At 39.9% G+C, this 19,830-nt stretch overlaps 3 protein-coding genes across 4 annotated transcripts; 2 read left to right on the top strand and 1 right to left on the bottom strand.

Annotated features, from left to right (window-relative positions):
- Positions 1-2,398: 2,398 nt before the first annotated feature.
- On the bottom strand, positions 2,399-5,685 carry si:ch211-161h7.8 (thiosulfate:glutathione sulfurtransferase). 2 transcript variants are annotated; one of them, XM_056434048.1, is made up of 4 exons: positions 5,520-5,685; positions 4,877-4,999; positions 4,627-4,789; positions 2,399-4,298 (listed from the first exon to the last, which is right to left on the bottom strand). In XM_056434048.1, exons 1-4 carry the CDS (start codon positions 5,671-5,673, stop codon positions 4,244-4,246), a joined length of 495 nt encoding a protein of 164 aa, XP_056290023.1. In that variant the 5' UTR covers positions 5,674-5,685; the 3' UTR covers positions 2,399-4,243. The 2 variants fall into 2 exon arrangements, with proteins under 2 accessions (XP_056290023.1, XP_056290024.1); XM_056434049.1 differs by having other exon boundaries at positions 5,538-5,685.
- A 7,184-nt stretch (positions 5,686-12,869) lies between these two features.
- On the top strand, positions 12,870-14,364 carry LOC130206404 (cystatin-B-like). The gene is made up of 3 exons (XM_056434356.1): positions 12,870-13,029; positions 13,120-13,221; positions 14,024-14,364. The coding sequence occupies exons 1-3, from the start codon at positions 12,952-12,954 to the stop codon at positions 14,135-14,137; spliced, it is 294 nt and encodes a 97-aa protein (XP_056290331.1). The 5' UTR covers positions 12,870-12,951; the 3' UTR covers positions 14,138-14,364.
- Positions 14,365-18,087: 3,723 nt separating this feature from the next.
- Positions 18,088-19,397, top strand: cst14a.2 (cystatin 14a, tandem duplicate 2). The gene is made up of 3 exons (XM_056434355.1): positions 18,088-18,260; positions 18,351-18,452; positions 19,044-19,397. The coding sequence occupies exons 1-3, from the start codon at positions 18,183-18,185 to the stop codon at positions 19,170-19,172; spliced, it is 309 nt and encodes a 102-aa protein (XP_056290330.1). The 5' UTR covers positions 18,088-18,182; the 3' UTR covers positions 19,173-19,397.
- The last annotated feature ends 433 nt before the right edge of the window (positions 19,398-19,830 follow it).

The raw sequence follows: 19,830 nt of genomic DNA, 5'->3' as shown, positions 1-19,830 counted from the left end.
CCGTTTTTCAAAATAAGATGTCGACAAATCATACACTAGCATATACAAGTAAACTATTAACTGATTTTGAATCTTTCTAGATCGTTTCTGAGATTTAGCTTAAATTATGCTAACATTAAAACGTTTTACTGTACCAAGGAAGAGTTTATAAAAATAAAACTCAGACTTTGTATGATAAAAAATTCCTGTTTAAAGAAATCGGTCATTTCTTTCATGTTTGAAGTGCTTTATATATGTTTTTCCTCATAATGCCCGGCATTGACTGATGCAGCTGTGTTCAGGACAATCCAGATATCCATTATCCTGGGAATAAGACATATCTACGGTCCCAATTTAGAGATATTTCAAATTAAAAGTCCAAAATCTTTAGAGAAATCGGTCATTTCTTTCATGTTTAAAGAAATCGGTCATTTCTTTCATGTTTGAAGTGCTTTATCTATGTTTTTCCCCATAATGCCCGGCATTGACCGATGCAGCTGTGTTCAGGACAATCCAGACTTCCATTATCCTGGGAATCAGACATATCTACAGACCCAATTGGGAGATATTTCAAAGTAAATGTCCTAAATGTTTACAAGTAATCGGTAATTTACTTAATGTTTGAGGTGCTTTATATATGTTTACCCGGAAAAATCTGGGAAATAATTTGGGAATTGTTAATAAAACATGATTTACCCTTCAACTTCCACTGATATGCATGCAAACTAATACATTGTTTCACACACACACACACACACACACACACACACACTGACAGAAACACATAGACACACATACGTACACACACACACAGGCAGAGACACACATACTCACACACACAGACACACACTCATACGCACACACTCTTACACACGCACACACAGACAGACAGACACACACATATATAAAGCACTTCAAACATGAAAGAAATGACCGATTTCTTTAAACAGGAATTTTTTATCATACAAAGTCTGAGTTTTATTTTTATAAACTCTTCCTTGGTACAGTAAAACGTTTTAATGTTAGCATAATTTAAGCTAAATCTCAGAAACGATCTAGAAAGATTCAAAATCAGTTAATTGTTTACTTGTATATGCTAGTGTGTGATTTGTCGACATCTTATTTTGAAAAACGGATGTTGTGTCACGTAGTTCTTTCCGCTAACTTTGCAAAACCGGATGTTGTGTCACGTGAATCCGTCCGCTAACTTTATCAAAACCCTCGCGCGCTCCCGATCGAATGCGTTTACCGTCAACATCAGTCTATAGGCGCACAGCAATTTAAGTGTCGGCTGAGTTGACCACGGAGATCCGAGTGTCGGCTGAGTTGACCGCAGTGAGAACCGCTCGCTTCCCACCGACGCACTGTGGTTGTGCGACTGGCGGCAACACGCAGTGGGATCGCACTTATTTCGCAGTCACACGGGAGCAGGCTACGAGCGCGTGGTGGAGACGTCAGGTGTCTCCCTTTCAGCAGGGCTCTCAAGTTTTGAAGACAGGCAAGAGTGACATTTCCATCAGCACCCCCCCCCCCCCCTGATTGGCTATTGTGTAGCCCTTTGTTTGTTTGTTGATTGGCTGATAAGTGGCTCCTCACAGCAGAACTCCAGGGGAGCGCGGCCAGCTCATGTTTGCGCGCTGCGGCACATTAAATAGCCGAGAGTTTTTTTCAGCGTGAGAAATACGATGTGTGGCGGGAGTGCGTGACTTAAGACCGAAATGCGTGAGTCTCACGCTCAATGCGTGACACTTGAGAGCCCTGCTTTCAGTGATGCAGTGGCAAATGAAAGTGGCCCATTATTACAACCCTTCCATGCACGTTTTAAGGTGTTAATGAATTGTTTTATCTTTAATATGTTTCATAGAGGGAAAATAAAACGTATGAACAAGTCTAAGCTTAAATGGTGCTCCAGTCCTGTCCCGTGGCTTTACTCGTCGTGAGTCGTGACCCTGAACGGGTCTGGGTCGTGCTTCGCTGGAAGTGACAGCCGCTCAGAAATTGCCTCGTGTTGGCCTCGGAAAACCAGAGCGGAAATTGGGTCAGGGTTAAATGCATGACATAATAAATGTACAAACTGACATACTTTTGTGGCTCTGGTATCCTATGGGTCACTCTACAACCTATAGCAAAAGAAAAGTATAAAAATAAGATGAATTAACCCAGCGGTGAAGATAAGAAAAACGCGCCCAAAGCTTATTTTTTATAGATCTCACAATCCGAACCAATGTGCTTTATTTTACATGGCATTTTAAGATAAGAGTATATATACTTATAAGCCCTGCAGGAGTGTGCGGCAAACAAATGAGAACTGAACCAACGAAGTGTATCAAAGGTATTTTCCTCTAGGAATCAGTTCCACCTGGCAAATAACACCATTCCGTTGGAAAACCCAGAAAAAAATTAATAAACTTTTCTGTGGTAGTATTTTAAGACGTACATTTTATTTGAGCCAATACATTAATCTGTCAATTGGTTTGAAATAAAAACCGCACAGCTCACGTTTCTCCATATTTCTATAACAAACGCCTCACTGTAGATTTCATTACAGAGCCTTTTCAACAAGTGAGCAGCAGGAGGTTTGGGATCTGAATGGCACTTTTCCTCCATGGCAGCTGAGGAATTCTTCACCATGCAGCTGAAAAACAGACCGAACTGATCATTTCCCCGGACCAACCCGGAGTCAGTTCGCATTAAACTAATGTTAAAAGTGTCCACGTGTCCTTAGAAATTGGAGCCATCCTTCTTCTACAGCTGCACGCTAATTAACTCCTGCACATCTTACACTCGCTGGCATAAATCCATACATTTGAAACGTGACTAAATTGATTGGATGTGACATCCATAGCACATGCTGAATTCTGAGTGCAAAGCAGTTTCCCCAACTCATTCAAAAAAAATGTCCACCAAATCCATATTTCCTTTGCATTCCATTTCTGTCTATCATGCAACAATCAGGAAATCAATCTCAGTCTCTTCCATATGAATGCAGCTATATGGAAAAGTATCATTTGATTTCAATGGAGAGGCTATTGTCTGACGTGTACACACAGACACACACCTGCTTTACCGTTGATGTGTTGCAAATAGCCTGGATGAGAGGATAGGATGGAGGGTGAAGGTGAAGTGGGGTATGCTTTCCCTCTGAATGAAGGATCTAAAATGGATCTGCAAATGGGACGCCTGACAGCTGCTCACAGAGCGGTTGCTCAAAGGATCCATACCTGTCTGGACCAATACCTGTGTGAAGGTCAGGCCTGAGAGGGCAAAGCTTCCATAATCATAAACGACAGTGGTCAATGGAAATAAACATGTTCACAGTTGGTTGGAATGTTGCTGCCATCTACTGGTCAAGAGATGGAAGTGATTATCAAACTACAGCCTAAAACCAGAAGCAGGGTTTGAGTCGTATGTAAGAGTATGTTCACTCAGTGAGAAGATAAAGTAAAGTCAAAACAATCTCAATGCGTATAAAAAAAGAAAACTAGAATGTTGAGTGTGTAGTTAACAGGCACCATTCTCCCAAAATGCAGTGCACTAAGGAACTGGTTCTGGTTCGGTTCAGTCGACAGCTTCTATCACTATCTGTTTACTTTTTTTTTTTGCCCAATTTGTTGATGCATTTAAAAATGTTAACAATTGTGTCGAAACTTTTATAATAAACATTTTAATTTCTGCTAATTTGTGTTTTACTTATTATTTGAATAATACATCATACAATAAGTTTATATCTATGTATTTATTTGTTACATTTTGTTTTATAAAGATGGGCTAGCAATGTTTGAATAAGTCTGATAAGAATGATCCCTTATCAATTCATGCTTGTTTAATAAGATCAGTACTAATAAGCCCAGGACTCATGATTGAACAACTCAGAGCTGTGCTTCCCTTATTTTTAAGATGCCTACTACAAAAACCTTAAACTATGACAATTACTGCAAAAGTGTAAAAAATTATTATAATAATGTATTATTATTATTACTAATAATACATTTAAATTTGTAAAGCGTTTTATATGAAGCACATGAATCACAGAATAAAAAGGTTAGAAAGCATAATGCAACACCTCAAAAAGTGTAAAATAAGTAGCTAAAATGAGTTTACAAGGGAAATAATAATATGATTATTATATTAATATTATAATATTATTTAAACTGGTATTAACTTATGAATTAAAAGTTAATATGAATAAAACAATTAAATTCAAGAGTAACTGAAGTTCTGTAGTTTTGTATAAGCTAGGAACTTAATGAAGTTTGACTCGGGTTCATTTCGCTCCTTCCTCGGCCCACTCGGTGTACCCTCCTCTGTAATGTCTCGCCCTAAGAAAAGAAGCAGAAAGAGAAGAGCTTAGTCTTGTTTTCTACTCAAATTCAGCCAGCGTTCAACAAACCAAAGCAGTGCCCAAGGACATTTTGGTCTGAATAATCATCCAACAACACATAAGAGGAGCCATTTCTCCAGCAGTGAAGAAGCTCCACCACAGCACATGATGTGGTTTAGCAGGATCCACATCATCTCATGGGACTGAAATCTGAGACTAACAGGAGAGCGATTTATTTAACTCACCTTTGACCTCTACCGTGTCACGTAGTACTTGGACAACTGCATGTTTCATGAGTGTGCTCGGATGCATCTGCTGTTATTTACCTGCTAAATCCCAGCTGACGGGCAATATCCAGCGCTTTGAGGCTCCTGATGCCACTTCTGCAATGAAACACGATGTTTTGGTCATCCTTCCCAGGAGTCTTCACTGCAAATATTTGCTGAAAGTGTTCCGGGGACAGCTTCAGAGACTCCTCCAGGATCCCCACTGATATTGAAAACAAGCCAACAGCATGAAAGTGCAAACACATAGAAGATCACTCGTTTCTCCAGCGTGTGAAGTACGAACACTTACGCGGGATGTTGACAGCCTGTGGAATGCGTCCAGCCAGGTGTTCATCAGGATTTCTCACATCAAACAGCTGGATGTTTTGGCTGGACAGCATGGTCTTCAGCTGGGAGTAGGTCACCACTGAAGCTTAAACGTGAACAAAAAAAGAGTACGCATTAGTATAAGGTTCAAATCTACCTTTTGCCTATTGACTGCCTTTCACACAGGCCTGTAAACACATTTAAGCTTAATTGCCATCCATCATCTCAACAGTAACCTGACTGGTGCTAATCTATTCGTGGTGCTGACGGGTCAATGCTGTTAGGATAGACTCGTCATTTCCTTGCTGACAGATCATTGTTGTCCATTTGAGAGGAAAAAAATAGCCTGTCAACTAAACTCTCTGTCTCACACAATCACATGAGCACCACTGTACACGCTGCAGTCCTTTCAGGGTGACAATGCAGGTAGTGATGCACTGGCAGCCTCTGCTCGTCCCAAAGTGCAGCTGTTAGAACTCAAATAACATTTTAAAGCGTCATTTCAACGCCACAATAATACTCATATTTTGATATCCAGACCAGTAGATGATACAGGGACATGGGGGCCAACTGGGACAACACAAGGACATGAAGGTGACCTGTTGGACAACAAGTGTTAGTCCTACCAGGAAATGTATTTTTACCACTTTCGGATGTTCCGCCACATTTGGGACTTGAGGTTGTAAAAGCTCGTAAAAGTGAGCCGAACGTCGGGTGAGACGTGGGTCTCACCGCCGCCACAGCCTGGCAGGACCCTCGAGACAGAAGACAAGACAACATGTCGAGGACAAGTGCGACCTGCACGCTGCTGCGAAGGGAAAGCATTCTTCTTCTTTGGTGTTTGTTGCTGGTTGGCAAACCACCTCAGAGGTGTATACCGCCACCTACCGGCATGATTCCTTTTTTAAATGATTATTCCCACTTATATTCCTGTTGCTCTTAGGGAATACATGCCTCCCCAACAGATACCCCAATGTAATATTTAGTTTTCCATTGATAAATTCTGATATTTATGACTTTTTTTCTTCGTCGTACCTTTTGTAATCCAGTTTCTGGTTCATTACAGTGTGCATAGTCCAGTTGAACTAACATCTGCGATTGGAATGGTTACACTTTCTGTACCCTGTCGTGTTATATCTTTGGCCCTTTCTATCACTATTACACACTTTACAGGCTTTATCATCCCAAAAATTCGCAATTCCACACTAATTGAGTCTATATTATTGCCATTCCTCCACTTAACATTTCCTCCACTTCTAACTGGGTTCGTCCTTTGATTCCAAGGTATTTCTCAGCTGAATTTTAATACCATCTTGATCTTTTCAGTCTTTTTCTACTTGTCTGTTCTGAGCAGCTGATCACATCTACTATAAACAGGAGAAACTCCTTCTTCACCACAATTAGCATGTCTTTATTTACAGGTTGCTTGTCTGTTGTTGCTCTCTGTTCCCACTGATTCAGGGGCATCTGTCTGCATGGACACTTTCTGCTTCAGCATATGAAACCCCCTGGGACTCCGTAATTGTTGCACATCTTCCGCTTTCTCGCTGACTTTGCACCCACCAGGCTGAGCTACGTTCTCCCCCACAATTCCAACACTTTAATTTAGCTCCTTCTTTGCATTTCCTATTAACATTATCGACTGTGCACCTTCCATATCTTTGCTTGTCTTTGCAATTTGCTGCTACGTGAACATATTTTTCAGCAAGGTTGAGATCCTCCTTGTGGCAGATTTTTGTCTGCCACACATTCTGGTGCAGGAAATAAACATCCATGACTATCTTTAACAGTTAAGAAAGAAACCTCAGTCGATTTGTGCATGTCAGCTTTTTATCAGCTGGGATTGGAGACTTTACAAAACGCTTCAGTTTGTACACTTTTTGTCATCTTCCCAAACTGTCTTCCCAGTCCTCCCACTTGATCAGTGAAAACCGCCCCTCAGTGGAGCTGTGCCCCATCTGACGGCATAATTCAGCCAATGTGAGAGAAAGTATCTAGTGCCTCCTTATCACTGATGAATTTCACCAAGCGCTCATTTAAGCATCTTCCCATATTACTGCAGCGGAGAAGCCTGCACACAAAGATGAGCTTTAACTGCAAAACAACTCCCAAAACTGCCAGTGAGGTCTGGAGATATTTCTGCTGCACAGATCATGTCTGTCTGCATTTCTCAGATCTTTGCTCTTTCGCTTGTGAAAGACTCTAACAGACTTCAGCCTGTACAAAAAACATACTTTCATTATACTTAGAGATTCGAAGCATGACCACATTTCCTCAATTAAGCAAAAACAAATGAATTGTAAGTAAAACAAATAATGATCAAGAGTACATACTAACAGCTTTCCATGTCAATAATAATGATTATATTTAGGTTTAGTGTAAACCGTGGTATCCAAACTTTTTGCAACGAGGGCCACATTTGATAAAGTAAAGATTCCCTGGGGCCAATAGTTCCTTCTGACATTTTTTAAACTAAAAAAGTTACATGAAAATACACACTGTAATACAACATTTAAAAAATTAGTAAAATGAGAGAAATTAGGCACACTGTTTGATAATAAGGTTCCTGTAGAAACTAAAATGTATATGAATGGAGCATTTTTGGACATATGCCCTCTGCAGTAACAATACATACTTAGTGTATTTTCTTTAAAAACAAGACAATCAACTTAGGAATTCATGTCTAATGTTGTTAAAGTGTTTTATAACCCGATACAGTGATTCAGAGAGAATGTTAACCCATTTCTAGAAATATTTAAGCTATAAATAGTTAATATGAGTGATTTTTGTCAGATTATGATCAGTTGTTTTATTGCATGTGTTTAATGTTTTAGGAAGTGCCTGCTGCTGCTTTTTTTGTCAAGAGGAGGCAGCCCGCAGTGGAGGGGCTCCAGGACAGTAACAGATGGGCACCATGAAGCCCAAGAGGTGGTACATGGACTGTTTGCCTACTCCTGGGGTCAAAGGCCCGTGTCTGAAGGATTTCAGAATCAAGGTCTTTATGGATGCCAGCAGCCAGATCTAGCACCAGTATTCAAATAAAGAATGAACTATTTCAATTTAGTGAGTACACTAGTCTGATGTTTTACTTTTCGAACAGACATACACTATGATAATGTTGGGGCATCACTCGATATGATCGGGTTTAAAACTATACAGATTTTTAAATGCTGATGACAGTATTGTTGATATGTGTCCCTGCAGGAGATGAACAGGCCCAGTGTGCTTGAGTACAGGTGGACTGCTGCACACGGATAAAGACACTGGACACAAGTCCCCAATAGACTGAATCACTTTAGACATTCTTTACTTTTTGAGCCATTAAATGTAAACCAAATTAGTTTGGTTTACTTTATGCTTTTTAAACATTAATTTAATGAATGACACAAATGTTATGCCTTGTGGCACTCAGCACTTTTCATCTCAATGGTTAGTTTTTGAACACCACAATGTATTGAATAAATACAAATACTGTGAACAAACACTGTTTTACTCTTCAAGACAATTCTGTTACACATACATCAATGTAGAATCACACAAAGTTGTATTGTAGAGGGGAGCACGCCAAAGTCTTATGCAATTATTCACAGTTCCACAAAATACCACATTGTGTCCTCCTTTTTGGTGTTACGGTTGGGTATCGGAAACCGGTGCCAATGTGGCACCGATTCCAATACAACCGGTATTACCCGGACCGAAACGCCGATTGAAAATGAAAAAAAAGTATTGTTGTGAACTTCTGTGGTGACTCCGCCCTGTCAGCAGGTTACGATAGCCTCTCATATTTAACTTTGAGAGGAGGCTGCGCCGTGTGTGACCGCGTGAACCCGTGCGGAGCACACCAGCTTCAGGCTGGGCGCGACGGGGAGACCGTCACCGGTCCCCCTGAACACGGGGAGACCGATTATGACGAGCAGCCTTAACTCAGATTAGTACCGTATCGTTGATTGCAAGTCTTGCATTCATAAAAGTAGCCCAAGAAATAATAAATGAGCCATTATAACCATGTTTAAGATAGCTCGTAGCTAGCGCTAGCTACGAGCGTGACAGTCTGCTAGCAGATGTGTTGATGTACAGCGGTCCCGGCTGTATACCCGGTGTTACCGGGAATGTAATGACGGAGGAATAAAGACCGTGGGGCATCACTTTGTTTCAGTGTAACTCGCTGTCAGAAGCAAAACTTTATTTGTCACGTGTCATCTTCAGTACCTCTGATTGGTTGTTCTCTTTGCCCATCAACACAGTGACAGGATTAACCCTATAAAGTCTGCACATGACAATACATATCACATCATGGAGAACATGTATTGTGTATGTTAACAGTCTGATATCCGTTGTGTGTCGGTGCTCCATGATAACGGCTTCTACAGGGAATATGGCCAAAGAGGTTTTTAATGTCCTCATTGTGCGTTTAAAAAAAAGAGTATCGGTCCAGGCACCGTTAAGGCACCGGTATCGTTTTAAAAGTACAGGTTTAGCACCGGTATCGGAAAAAACCCAAACGATACCCATCCCTAGTTATAATCGGCCTGGTCTGATGGAGGTCAGTCAGACAGAGAAGCTTTTTCTTTAATATGTTAAAACGTTACTGTAATTATCTAAAGTTATAACAATAACCTATTTATTCTGACTGTGTTAACCAGCTGAAGTTTAAACCTGTTATTCATGTGTTATTCAGCTCCTGGCTGTCAAATGACCTGATTATACATCGCTGTCTGTTCAATGCACTATTTTTTTTTTTTATTACACATGATATATATTAATACATTATCTATATATTATAGGTTACCCACTGTATATGTATTATACTGTTATTATCAATTATTAGATATAGTATATATAATACATATATTATATATATTATGTTACCCAGTGTCTATTTCATACACTGTTATTATACAGTGCATCCGGAAAGTATTCACAGTGTCATGTGGCGTCACGGTTGTCGCAGCGAGAGAGGACCCAAATGCCGACATTACTGCAAAAACCAATCTTTACTCCAACAAACCAGAAAGGACGACAAAAACGCAGACCAAACAGTACGAAGCCACACTGGGAATGAGACGAACAGGGTTTACATACACAGGCAAGGTGAGAGGATTGGACAACGGGGAACGAGACACAGGTGAACACAATGAGGGCGGGACCAGCAATCACACAGAAGGAAACAATCAGGACCAGGGCAGACAATCACAGGGAGACAGACGACACAGGGACTTCAAAACAAGACACAAAACGAGACACAAACTCCAGATCATGACACACAGTGCTTCATTTTTTCCCACATTTTGTTATGTTACAGCTTTATTCCAAAATGGATTAAATTCATTATTTTCCTCAACATTATACACACAAAAACCCATAATGACAAAGTGAAAACTGTTTTTTGCACATTTATTAAAAATAAAGAACGAAAACATAACATGTACATAAGTATTAACAGCCTTTGCTCAATACTTGGTTGAAGCACCTTTGGCAGCAATTACAGCCTCAAGTCTTCTTGGCTATGATTCCACAAGCGTGGCACACCTATTTCTGGGCAGTTTCTCCCATTCTTCTTTGCAGAACCTCTCAAGTTCCATCAGGTTGGATGGGGAGCGTCGGTGCACAGCCATTTTCAGATCTCTCCAGAGATGTTCAAGTCAGGTCTCTGGCTGGGCCACTCCAGGACCTTCACAGAGTTGTCCCGAAGCCACTCCTTTGTTATCTTGGCTGTGTGCTTCGGGTCGTTGTCCTGTTGGAAGATGAACCGTCGCCCCAGTCTGAGGTCCAGAGCGCTTTGGAGCATGTTTTCATCGAGGATGTCTCTGTACATTGCTGCATTCATCTTTCCCTCAATCCTGACTAGTCTCCCAGTTCCTCCCGCTGAAAAACATCCCCACAGCATGATGCTGCCACCACCGTGCTTCACTGTAGGGATGCTATTGGCCAGGTGATGAGCAGTGCCTGGTTTCCTCCAGACATGACGCTTGGCATTCAGGCCAAAGAGTTCAATCTTTGTTTCATCAGACCAGAGAATTTTGTTTCTCATGGTCTGAGAGTCCTTCAGGTGCTTTTTTGCAAACTCTAGGCGGGCTGTCATGTTCTTTTTACTGAGGAGTGGCTTCCGTCTGGCCACTCTACCAAACAGGCCTGATTTGTGGAGTGCTGCAGAGATGGTTGTCCTTCTGGAAGGTTCTCCTCTCTTCATAGAACAACGCTAGAGCTCTGTCAGGGTGACCATCGGGTTCCTGGTCACCTCCCTGACTCAGGCCCTTCTCCCCCGATCGCTCAGTCTGGCTGGGCGACTCTAGGAAGAGTCCTGGTGGTTCCAAACTTTTTCCATTTCTGGATGATGGAGGCCACTGAGCTCATTGGGACTTTCAATGCTGCAGAAATCTTTCTGTACCCTTCGCCAGATCTGTGCCTCGATACAATTCTGTCTCGGAGGTCTATAGATAATTCCTTGAACTTCATGGCTTGGTTTATGCTCTGATATGCAATGTCAACTGTGATACCTTATATAGACAGGTGTGTGCCTTTCTCAATCATGTCCAATCAACTGAATTTAGCACAAGTGGACTCCAATCAAACATCTCAAGGATGATTGGTGGAAACAGGATGCACCTGAGCTACATATTGAGTGTCATGGCAAAGGCTGTGAATACTTATGTACATGTTATGTTTTCGTTCTTTATTTTTAACAGATTTACAAAAAATTGCAAAAAACTGTTTTCACTTTGTCATTATGGGTTGTTGTGTGTAGAATGTTGAGGAAAATAATGAATTTAATCCATTCTGGAATAAGGCTGTAACATAACAAAATGTGGAAAAAGTGAAGCGCTGTGAATACTTTCCGGATGCACTGTATATAGCATATATAATAATACAGATAATATTGTTAGATATTATCCACTGTATATTTAATACACTGTTAATAATAAGTAGGAGCCTCATTGGAGCACAGGGTGTAGTCCAACCCTTTAGGCCCCACCCGTCTTCCTTCTCCAGCCATCAGTAGTGTGTGCATGTTGTTCTTCATTTCAGTGTATATGGGGTGAATTGATTCTGCTTGAAGAGTTCATGTGCAGGACAAAGACATGATTCACTGTAGGTGTGTGTGTGGGGGTGGCAGAGAGAGAGCCCATGTGTATGTGCGTGTGTGTGTGTTTGTGTGTGAGGGGTCAGAGAGGGCCAGTCTGTCTGTGTGTGTGTGTGTGTGTGTGTGTGTGAGAGGGCAAGACAGGGCCAATGTGTGTGAGTGTGTGTGTGTGTGTGTGAGGCCAAGACAGGGCCAATGTGCTCAGTGTTCCACTATGATTCTAAAGTGTCTATATACGACCTGTTTTCTATTAATCTATTTCTACAATACACTTTATTATCTTTTCTCCTGACACTTGATTCAAAAGAGGAACTTCATAGGAACTTTGCAAATATTAATAATCTGTCACAAAATCCATTCAGTGAAGATGTGGAAAGTTTTCAAATATCACATGACCACAGAGAGGGTTAAACTCCTGATGCAGTCCAGCCTACTCTTTGTAAGAAGAAGAGTACATGTTTCGACATCTTTGTCCCTCGTGACTTTTTGTCAATCTGTCAAAAATATTACTGGGAAGTGACAAGTCTTTGCTAGTTGGACGAATCTGGTTTAACCAGATTCGTCCAACTGGCAAAGACTTGTCACTTCCCAGTAATATTTTGAACCTAGTAGTAAACCTGAAAGCCTCCAAACACAAACACGCCTCGGACGAAACCAGATTCTCCATAAACACTGAACAATGAAGATATCTGAAAATATATTTAGAACCGTCCTTTGTGATAACTTAAACGATTAATATGAACAGATTTAAGAGTACATGTTTAACCAATTCGACGTTAGTTGCTATTGTAGTTGGTACGTAACATCGTAAATAAAGCAACCCCCCCTCCGCTGATGGTATCGCCAATGATTCAGCGTCATATGATTCTGTGACTCATCCTGAACAGCTCGCTGACACAAACCCGTGGACGTATAAAACAAAACAAAAATCGCGTTCCTTCATTATTCGCAAATTCGTAATCAGTAAAACTGTCACGATGGCATCACATGGCATGTGTGGAGGACTGTCGGAAGCTAAAGAGGCAACGGAAGAAGTTCATGAGATCTGTCGAGGCGTAAGTAGAAACTAAAAGTATGAATGACGTTCTTCCCTCTGAGCTATTCACTCAGCCATTGATTGTTTCTGTATTCTCATTGTTATTCAGATGAAGGTCCATGCAGAGTTAAAAGCAGGGAAAACATTTGAAGTTTTCACAGCAGAGAGCTTCAGGACTCAGTGCGTGGCCGGGGCCAACTACTTCATCAAGGTAATATCATCTACCAGGCAAAAAAGCTTCAGATTCGTGAATATAAACAACTTTTATTTTGCAGAAACAAGATCAAGTAGCATTTAATAAAGCGGTTATAGTCGATATAGTTGTTCACAAACAATGAATCCCATAATTACTTTGATGTGAGATCCCCTGTAGTGATGAACCCACAGAGAACACGCAGTCTGTCTTTATGTAGGCCAATAAAAGGAAAATTACAAGATGCAGCAAAAAGAGGGATTGCTGGAGAACTTTAACCTTAATGTAATATATTTTTTTTTTTATTAATCCCCAATTAGTTCTCTGCATTTAACCCATCCTTAGTTATTTATTGGCTGAGAAGCGCGCGAAGAAGCGCCGGTTCAGCAACTGCCTTGGTCATGACACTGGACTCTGGTAACCACGGGGAGAGCGGATCGGACCCAACCAACCCGTTGCAGCAGGACGGCCCTCTTACCCCACTGAGCTAAAGCCACCCCAAAATGCATGCTGGGAAGCTGATACATGCGCACAAGTTGACTGAGATAAGTAGCCTCAGAGATCAATTGGACATTTGGTCTAGTCATTATTCAGTTACTTCTGAACTCATGTGTTCTGAAAGGCAGAACTAGGAAATGTAAACTTAAACTCACAACCTGATCTAATTACACAGATAATAATGTTACAAGAGACATAAACAAGACTTCCAATGATTGCTTACGTTGCTTCATGTCTGATTAATGTATATATAAGTAACCACTTGATGACCAGTTAGAAATCCTCATTAATCTCTTCAAACTTTACTTTTTCTTGCTTGCAGGTCCATGTGGGAGGAGACGAACATGTTCACCTCCGAGTTTATGATGGAGGAGAATTAGAGTTGACTGATATGCAGCATCCCAAGAGCCAGGCAGACCTTATTGAGTACTTCTAATATGATCCTACACCAAACACAGCATCAGTGCCAACAGGTTGCCGTCTCATTATAATCAGTGATGATCAAATTATCCTGGCTCAATATATAAAACAATCCTTCTGCTGTTTCCACTTCTAACATGTTGCAACGCAATGTGTCATACTGCAGATCATGATGTAAAGAGCATTTCAAAATAAAGAATTTTGTGCCACATTCAAGAATAAATGAATCAAATTATTATGTGATATCAGGTGTTGCTTCTCTTTCTGTGGTATTTGATTTGTGAAACAGCTGCAGGTCAGAGCGTATACGTCTTCAGCTGGCAGACGTCAAGAAAAAGGCTCGGACAAAGAAACAATGAAGACAAATAGAAGTCAATTCACAACTGGGCTTAGTGTCACATGGATATGGATCATGGACAAAGTCCCGCTTGCCTTAAAACAGGAAGTGCAACATAGTTGTGACGTACAATAGAAGGTGCACTGCTGTAGGTTTAGCACACAAACCTTCGGAAATATACAATATAAATATAAAAAGTAAAATACATTCATATTTTTATCGCTTTTTCATTCCCAATATGTGAACAATGGCTTAAAATAAATAAATATTCAGTATGTGTATAAATAACAAACATCAAAAGTAACATTTAAAAGTAAATTATTTGGTTGCATATAGATTTTTTTAGGTTTTCAACGTCGTGAAAAATTAGTGAAAGTTAAAATTGTACCATGAACAAAAGAATCTATCGCACAGACACTGAGCCGTGAAGCTCACTCAACCATATTTTAATGAGCCACATGTAGAACATAGTTTCCTTATCTTGTTTGAACAAAACTACATTGCGTAAACTAAGTACACGTTCATGAATTACAAACAATGCACTAGAAGGAAACAAGAAACCTGATGGCTTCATTTTTAAATAAATGAAATGCGTGTTGTCATCTTTCTTAAAATATTTAGCAATTATTAATGCATTAACAACTATTTCATTACTTTCTTTCAATGATTTACTATTATTTTTAGTTACATCATTTAAATGCATATAAAGCTATCTAGTTATAAACGTGTTTTAAAGTTAAATCCATCAACACCTTTAACTAACTGGACTTGTTTAACGTTTTTGCAAGATCAAGTTATATACAATTCAGGAGAACATTCTTTTTTTAGATGAAATGTTTCAGACGAAAATTCACACCCCAAATTATAAACTGTGCCTTACTTTGGGTGATACATCTTTTTTGTTTTAGGCAAGTGAACTTTAGTCTTCAATATTTACAAACTACGAGAGAAATCTGTAAGTTTGACATCTTCATGAGTCTCTGCTCTCCGTACAGAATAAAGAGCAGCAGTGTTAAGTCTTTCAAAATGATATATAATGACTATAATTGAATAGTATAACAGTCAAGGGGTTTTCTAACGCAGGCTCCAACAACGAGGGGCGGCGAGGGCAACGAGGCCGTCTCCCGAGTGAGGGACGATATATACAGGACTGTCTCAGAAAATTAGAATATTGTGATGAAGTTCTTTATTTTCTGTAATGCAATTTAAAAAACAAAAATGTCATGCATTCTGGATTCATTACAAATCAACTGAAATATTGCAAGCCTTTTATTCTTTTAATATTGCTGATTATGGCTTACAGCTTAAGAAAACTCTAAAATCCTATCTCATAAAATTTTAATATTTCCTCAGACCAAGTAAAAAAAAAGATTTATAACAGCTGAGTGTTTGTCAAGGCTCAGGAAACCCTTGCAGGTGTTTCGAGTTAATTAGACAATTCAAGTGATTTGTTTAATACCCTACTAGTATACTTTTTCATGATATTCTAATATTTAGAGATAGGATATTTGAGTTTTCTTAAGCTGTAAGCCATAATCAGCAATAAATCAGAATAAAAGGCTTGCAATATTTCAGTTGATTTGTAATGAATCCAGAATGCATGACATTTTTGTTTTTTTAATTGCATTACAGAAAATAAAGAACTTCATCACAATATTCTAATTTTCTGAGACAGTCCTGTATATATATAACCTAAAGGTCACTGGATACATTTATGGGGAAAAAGGCTTCAAGAGGTCAAACCATGAATTCAAGCCCTGATGCTCCTGAATCCCAGGATTCAAATCCCTTCAATATATCAATGTAGTTTAAGACAACATTGTTCAGGGTGTGAGCCTTGATGTACCTTAAAACAAGAAGTGTAAAATAGTTCTGATTTAGAATGGAACAGGCATAAAGTACAATTCTGAGTTGAATAACATTATTTATTGTCTCATGGGCATCGTCAGCTACCAGGTCACAGAGGTCGTGACCTTGTCATTTTTTTCTGGAAAAGTAACCCACTGTCTTCCTGCATCTGAAGGATGTTTCTACCACACAAGCTTTTAGAATCAGGTTTTACCTGTACCAACTTGTCCTGTTTTTAAATGGGTTGACGTTGAATGAATTCAACCATTTTCACAAGGAAGATAATCAAAGGAACCAACTTTATTCAACTGTATCTTTAAAATATTTATATATGTCCGCAGTGGCTTTTTGTACTTCATTAACATTTTGTGAAGGAGAACGTTGGTAGCAACATCCCAACTTTGCGTCTGCATATTTTTCCCTTTTATAGTTTCAGTACCCTTTTATATAAACCCCGGAAAAAGATGGAAATCATTATTTCCACTATTAAGTTATTTGTCATTATCCAGGAAACACATCTCGATTTAGAAAGCAGCCAGAGAGATCTGCCTATGATGCCACACTGTGTTAGTATGTCAGGGAGCAGCAATTACCATCTAGGGTTGGGTACCGGAAACCAGTGCCAATGTGGTAAAGGTTCCAATACAACCGGTATTACCCGGACCGAAACGCAACGCACATTTCGGTGCTTCCTTCCGGTGCCTGAGCCGATTGAAATTGAAAAAAACTATTGTTGTGAACTTCTCTGGTGACTCCGCCCTGTCAGCAGGTTGCGATAGCCTATCATATTTAACTCTGACAGCGGAGGCGTGGCCGTGTGTGACTGCGTGAACCCGTGTGGAGCACACCAGCGTCAGGCTGGACGCGATGGGGAGACCGTCACCGGTCCCCCTGAACACGTGGAGACTGATTATGACGAGCAGCCTGAACTCAGATTAGTACCGTAACGTTGATTGCAAGTCTTGCATTCATAAAAGTAGCCCAAGAAATAATAAATTAGCCATTATATCCATGTTTAAGCTAGCAGATGTGTTGGTGTCCAGCGGTCCCGGCTGTATACCCGGTGTTACCGGGAATGTAATGACGGAGGAATAAAGACCGTGGGGCGTCACTTTGTTTCAGTGGAACTCTCGCTGTCAGAAGCAACACTTTATTTGTCACGTGTCATCTTCAGTACCTCTGATTGGTTGTTCTCTTTGCCCATCAAAACAGTGACAGGATTAACCCTATAAAGTCTGCACATGACAATACATATCACATCATATAATGGAGAACATTGTGTATGTTAACAGTCTGATATCCGTTGTGTGTCGGTGCTCCATGATAACGGCTTCTACAGGGATTATGGCCAAAGAGGTTTTTAATGTCCTCATTGTGCGTAAAAAAAAAAAAAGTATCGGTTCAGGCACCGGTATCGTTTTAAAAGTACCGGTTTAGCACCGGTATCGGAAAAAACCCAAACGATACCCATCCCTACTTGTCACTTCCCAGTACTATTTTGAACCTAGTAGTAAACCTGAAAGCCTCCAAACACAAACACGCCTCGGACGAAACCAGATTCTCCATAAACACTGAACAATGAAGATATCTGAAAATATATTTAGAACCGTCCTTTGTGATAACTTAAACGATTAATATGAACAGATTTAAGAGTACATGTTTAACCAATTCGACGTTAGTTGCTATTGTAGTTGGTACGTAACATCGTAAATAAAGCAACCCCCCCTCCGCTGATGGTATCGCCCATGATTCAGCGTCATATGATTCTGGGACTCATCCTGAACAGCTCGCTGACACAAACCCGTGGACGTACAAAACAAAACAAAAATCGTGTTTCTTCATTATTCGCAAATTCGTAATCAGTAAAACTGTCACGATGGCATCACATAGCATGTGTGGAGGAGCGACGGAAGCTAAAGAGGCTACGGAAGAAGTTCATGAGATCTGTCAAAGCGTAAGTAGAAACTAAAAGTATGAATGACGTTCTTCCCTCTGAGCTATTCACTCAGCCATTGATTGTTTCTGTATTCTCATTGTTATTCAGATGAGGGTCCATGCAGAGAAAAAAGCAGGGAAAACATTTGAAGTTTTCACAGCAGAGAGCTTCAGGACTCAGTGCGTGGCCGGGACCAACTACTTCATCAAGGTAATTATCATCTACCAGGCAAAAAAGCTTCAGATTCGTGAATATAAACAACTTTTATTTTGCAGCAACAAGATCAAGTAGCATTTAATAAAGCGGTTATAGTCGATATAGTTGTTCACAAACAATGAATCCCATAATTACTTTGATGTGAGATCCCCTGTAGTGATGAACCCACAGAGAACACGCAGTCTGTTTTTATGTAGTAGGCCATTAAAAGGAAAATTACAAGATGCAGCAAAAAGAGGGATTGCTGGAGAACTTTAACCTTAATGTAATGTATGCTTGGAAGTCGATACATGCGCACAAGTTGACTGAGATAAGTAGCCTCAGAGATCAATTGGACATTTGGTCTAGTCATTATTCAGTTACTTCTGAACTCAAGTGTTCTGAAAGGCAGAACTAGGAAATGTAAACTTAAACTCACAACCTGATCTAATTACACAGATAATAATGTTACAAGAGACATAAACAAGACTTCCAATGATTGCTTACGTTGCTTCATGTCTGATTAATGTATATATAAGTAACCACTTGATGACCAGTTAGAAATCCTCATTAATCTCTTCAAACTTTACTTTTTCTTGCTTGCAGGTCCATGTGGGAGGAGACGAACATGTTCACCTCCGAGTTTATAAAAAACTCCCATGTCATGGAGGAGAATTAGAGTTGACTGATATGCAGCATCCCAAGAGCCAGGCAGACCTTATTGAGTACTTCTAATATGATCCTACACCAAACACAGCATCAGTGCCAACAGGTTGCCGTCTCATTATAATCAGTGATGATCAAATTATCCTGGCTCAATATATAAAACAATCCTTCTGCTGTTTCCACTTCTAACATCTTGCAACACAATGTGTCATACTGCAGATCATGATGTAAAGAGCATTTCAAAATAAAGAATTTTGTGCAACATTCAAGAATAAATGAATCAGATTATTTTGTAATATCAGGTGTTGCTTCTCTTTCTGTGGTATTTGATTTGTGAAACAGCTGCAGGTCAGAGCGTATACGTCTTCAGCTGGCAGACGTCAAGAAAAAGACTCGGACAAAGAAGCAATGAAGACAAATAGAAGTCAATTCACAACTGGGCTTAGTGTCACATGGATATGGATCATGGACAAAGTCCTTCCTGAAGTGGCAGTCTGCTTTATGGTATACAAATATATCAAAAAGCAGACTTCATTTGGAAAAAATGTGCACATAATTATTTACAAGATATTGTATATTTACTGCAATGGTGCAGCAATTCAGTCACTGAATAATATCAGGAATATTGTTTAAAAAAACAGGATATTTGTACTAAATCATAAACCATCTGAACACTAATTCAACGTTTTAATGTTAAGTATTGTTTAATATCATTACTGTATCCTCT

This window comes from Pseudoliparis swirei, chromosome 16 (assembly GCF_029220125.1).
Source record: "Pseudoliparis swirei isolate HS2019 ecotype Mariana Trench chromosome 16, NWPU_hadal_v1, whole genome shotgun sequence".
Taxonomy (NCBI): domain Eukaryota; kingdom Metazoa; phylum Chordata; class Actinopteri; order Perciformes; family Liparidae; genus Pseudoliparis; species Pseudoliparis swirei.
The sequence above is the reverse complement of the archived record's forward strand: the minus strand, read 5'-3'. Positions and strand labels throughout refer to the sequence as shown.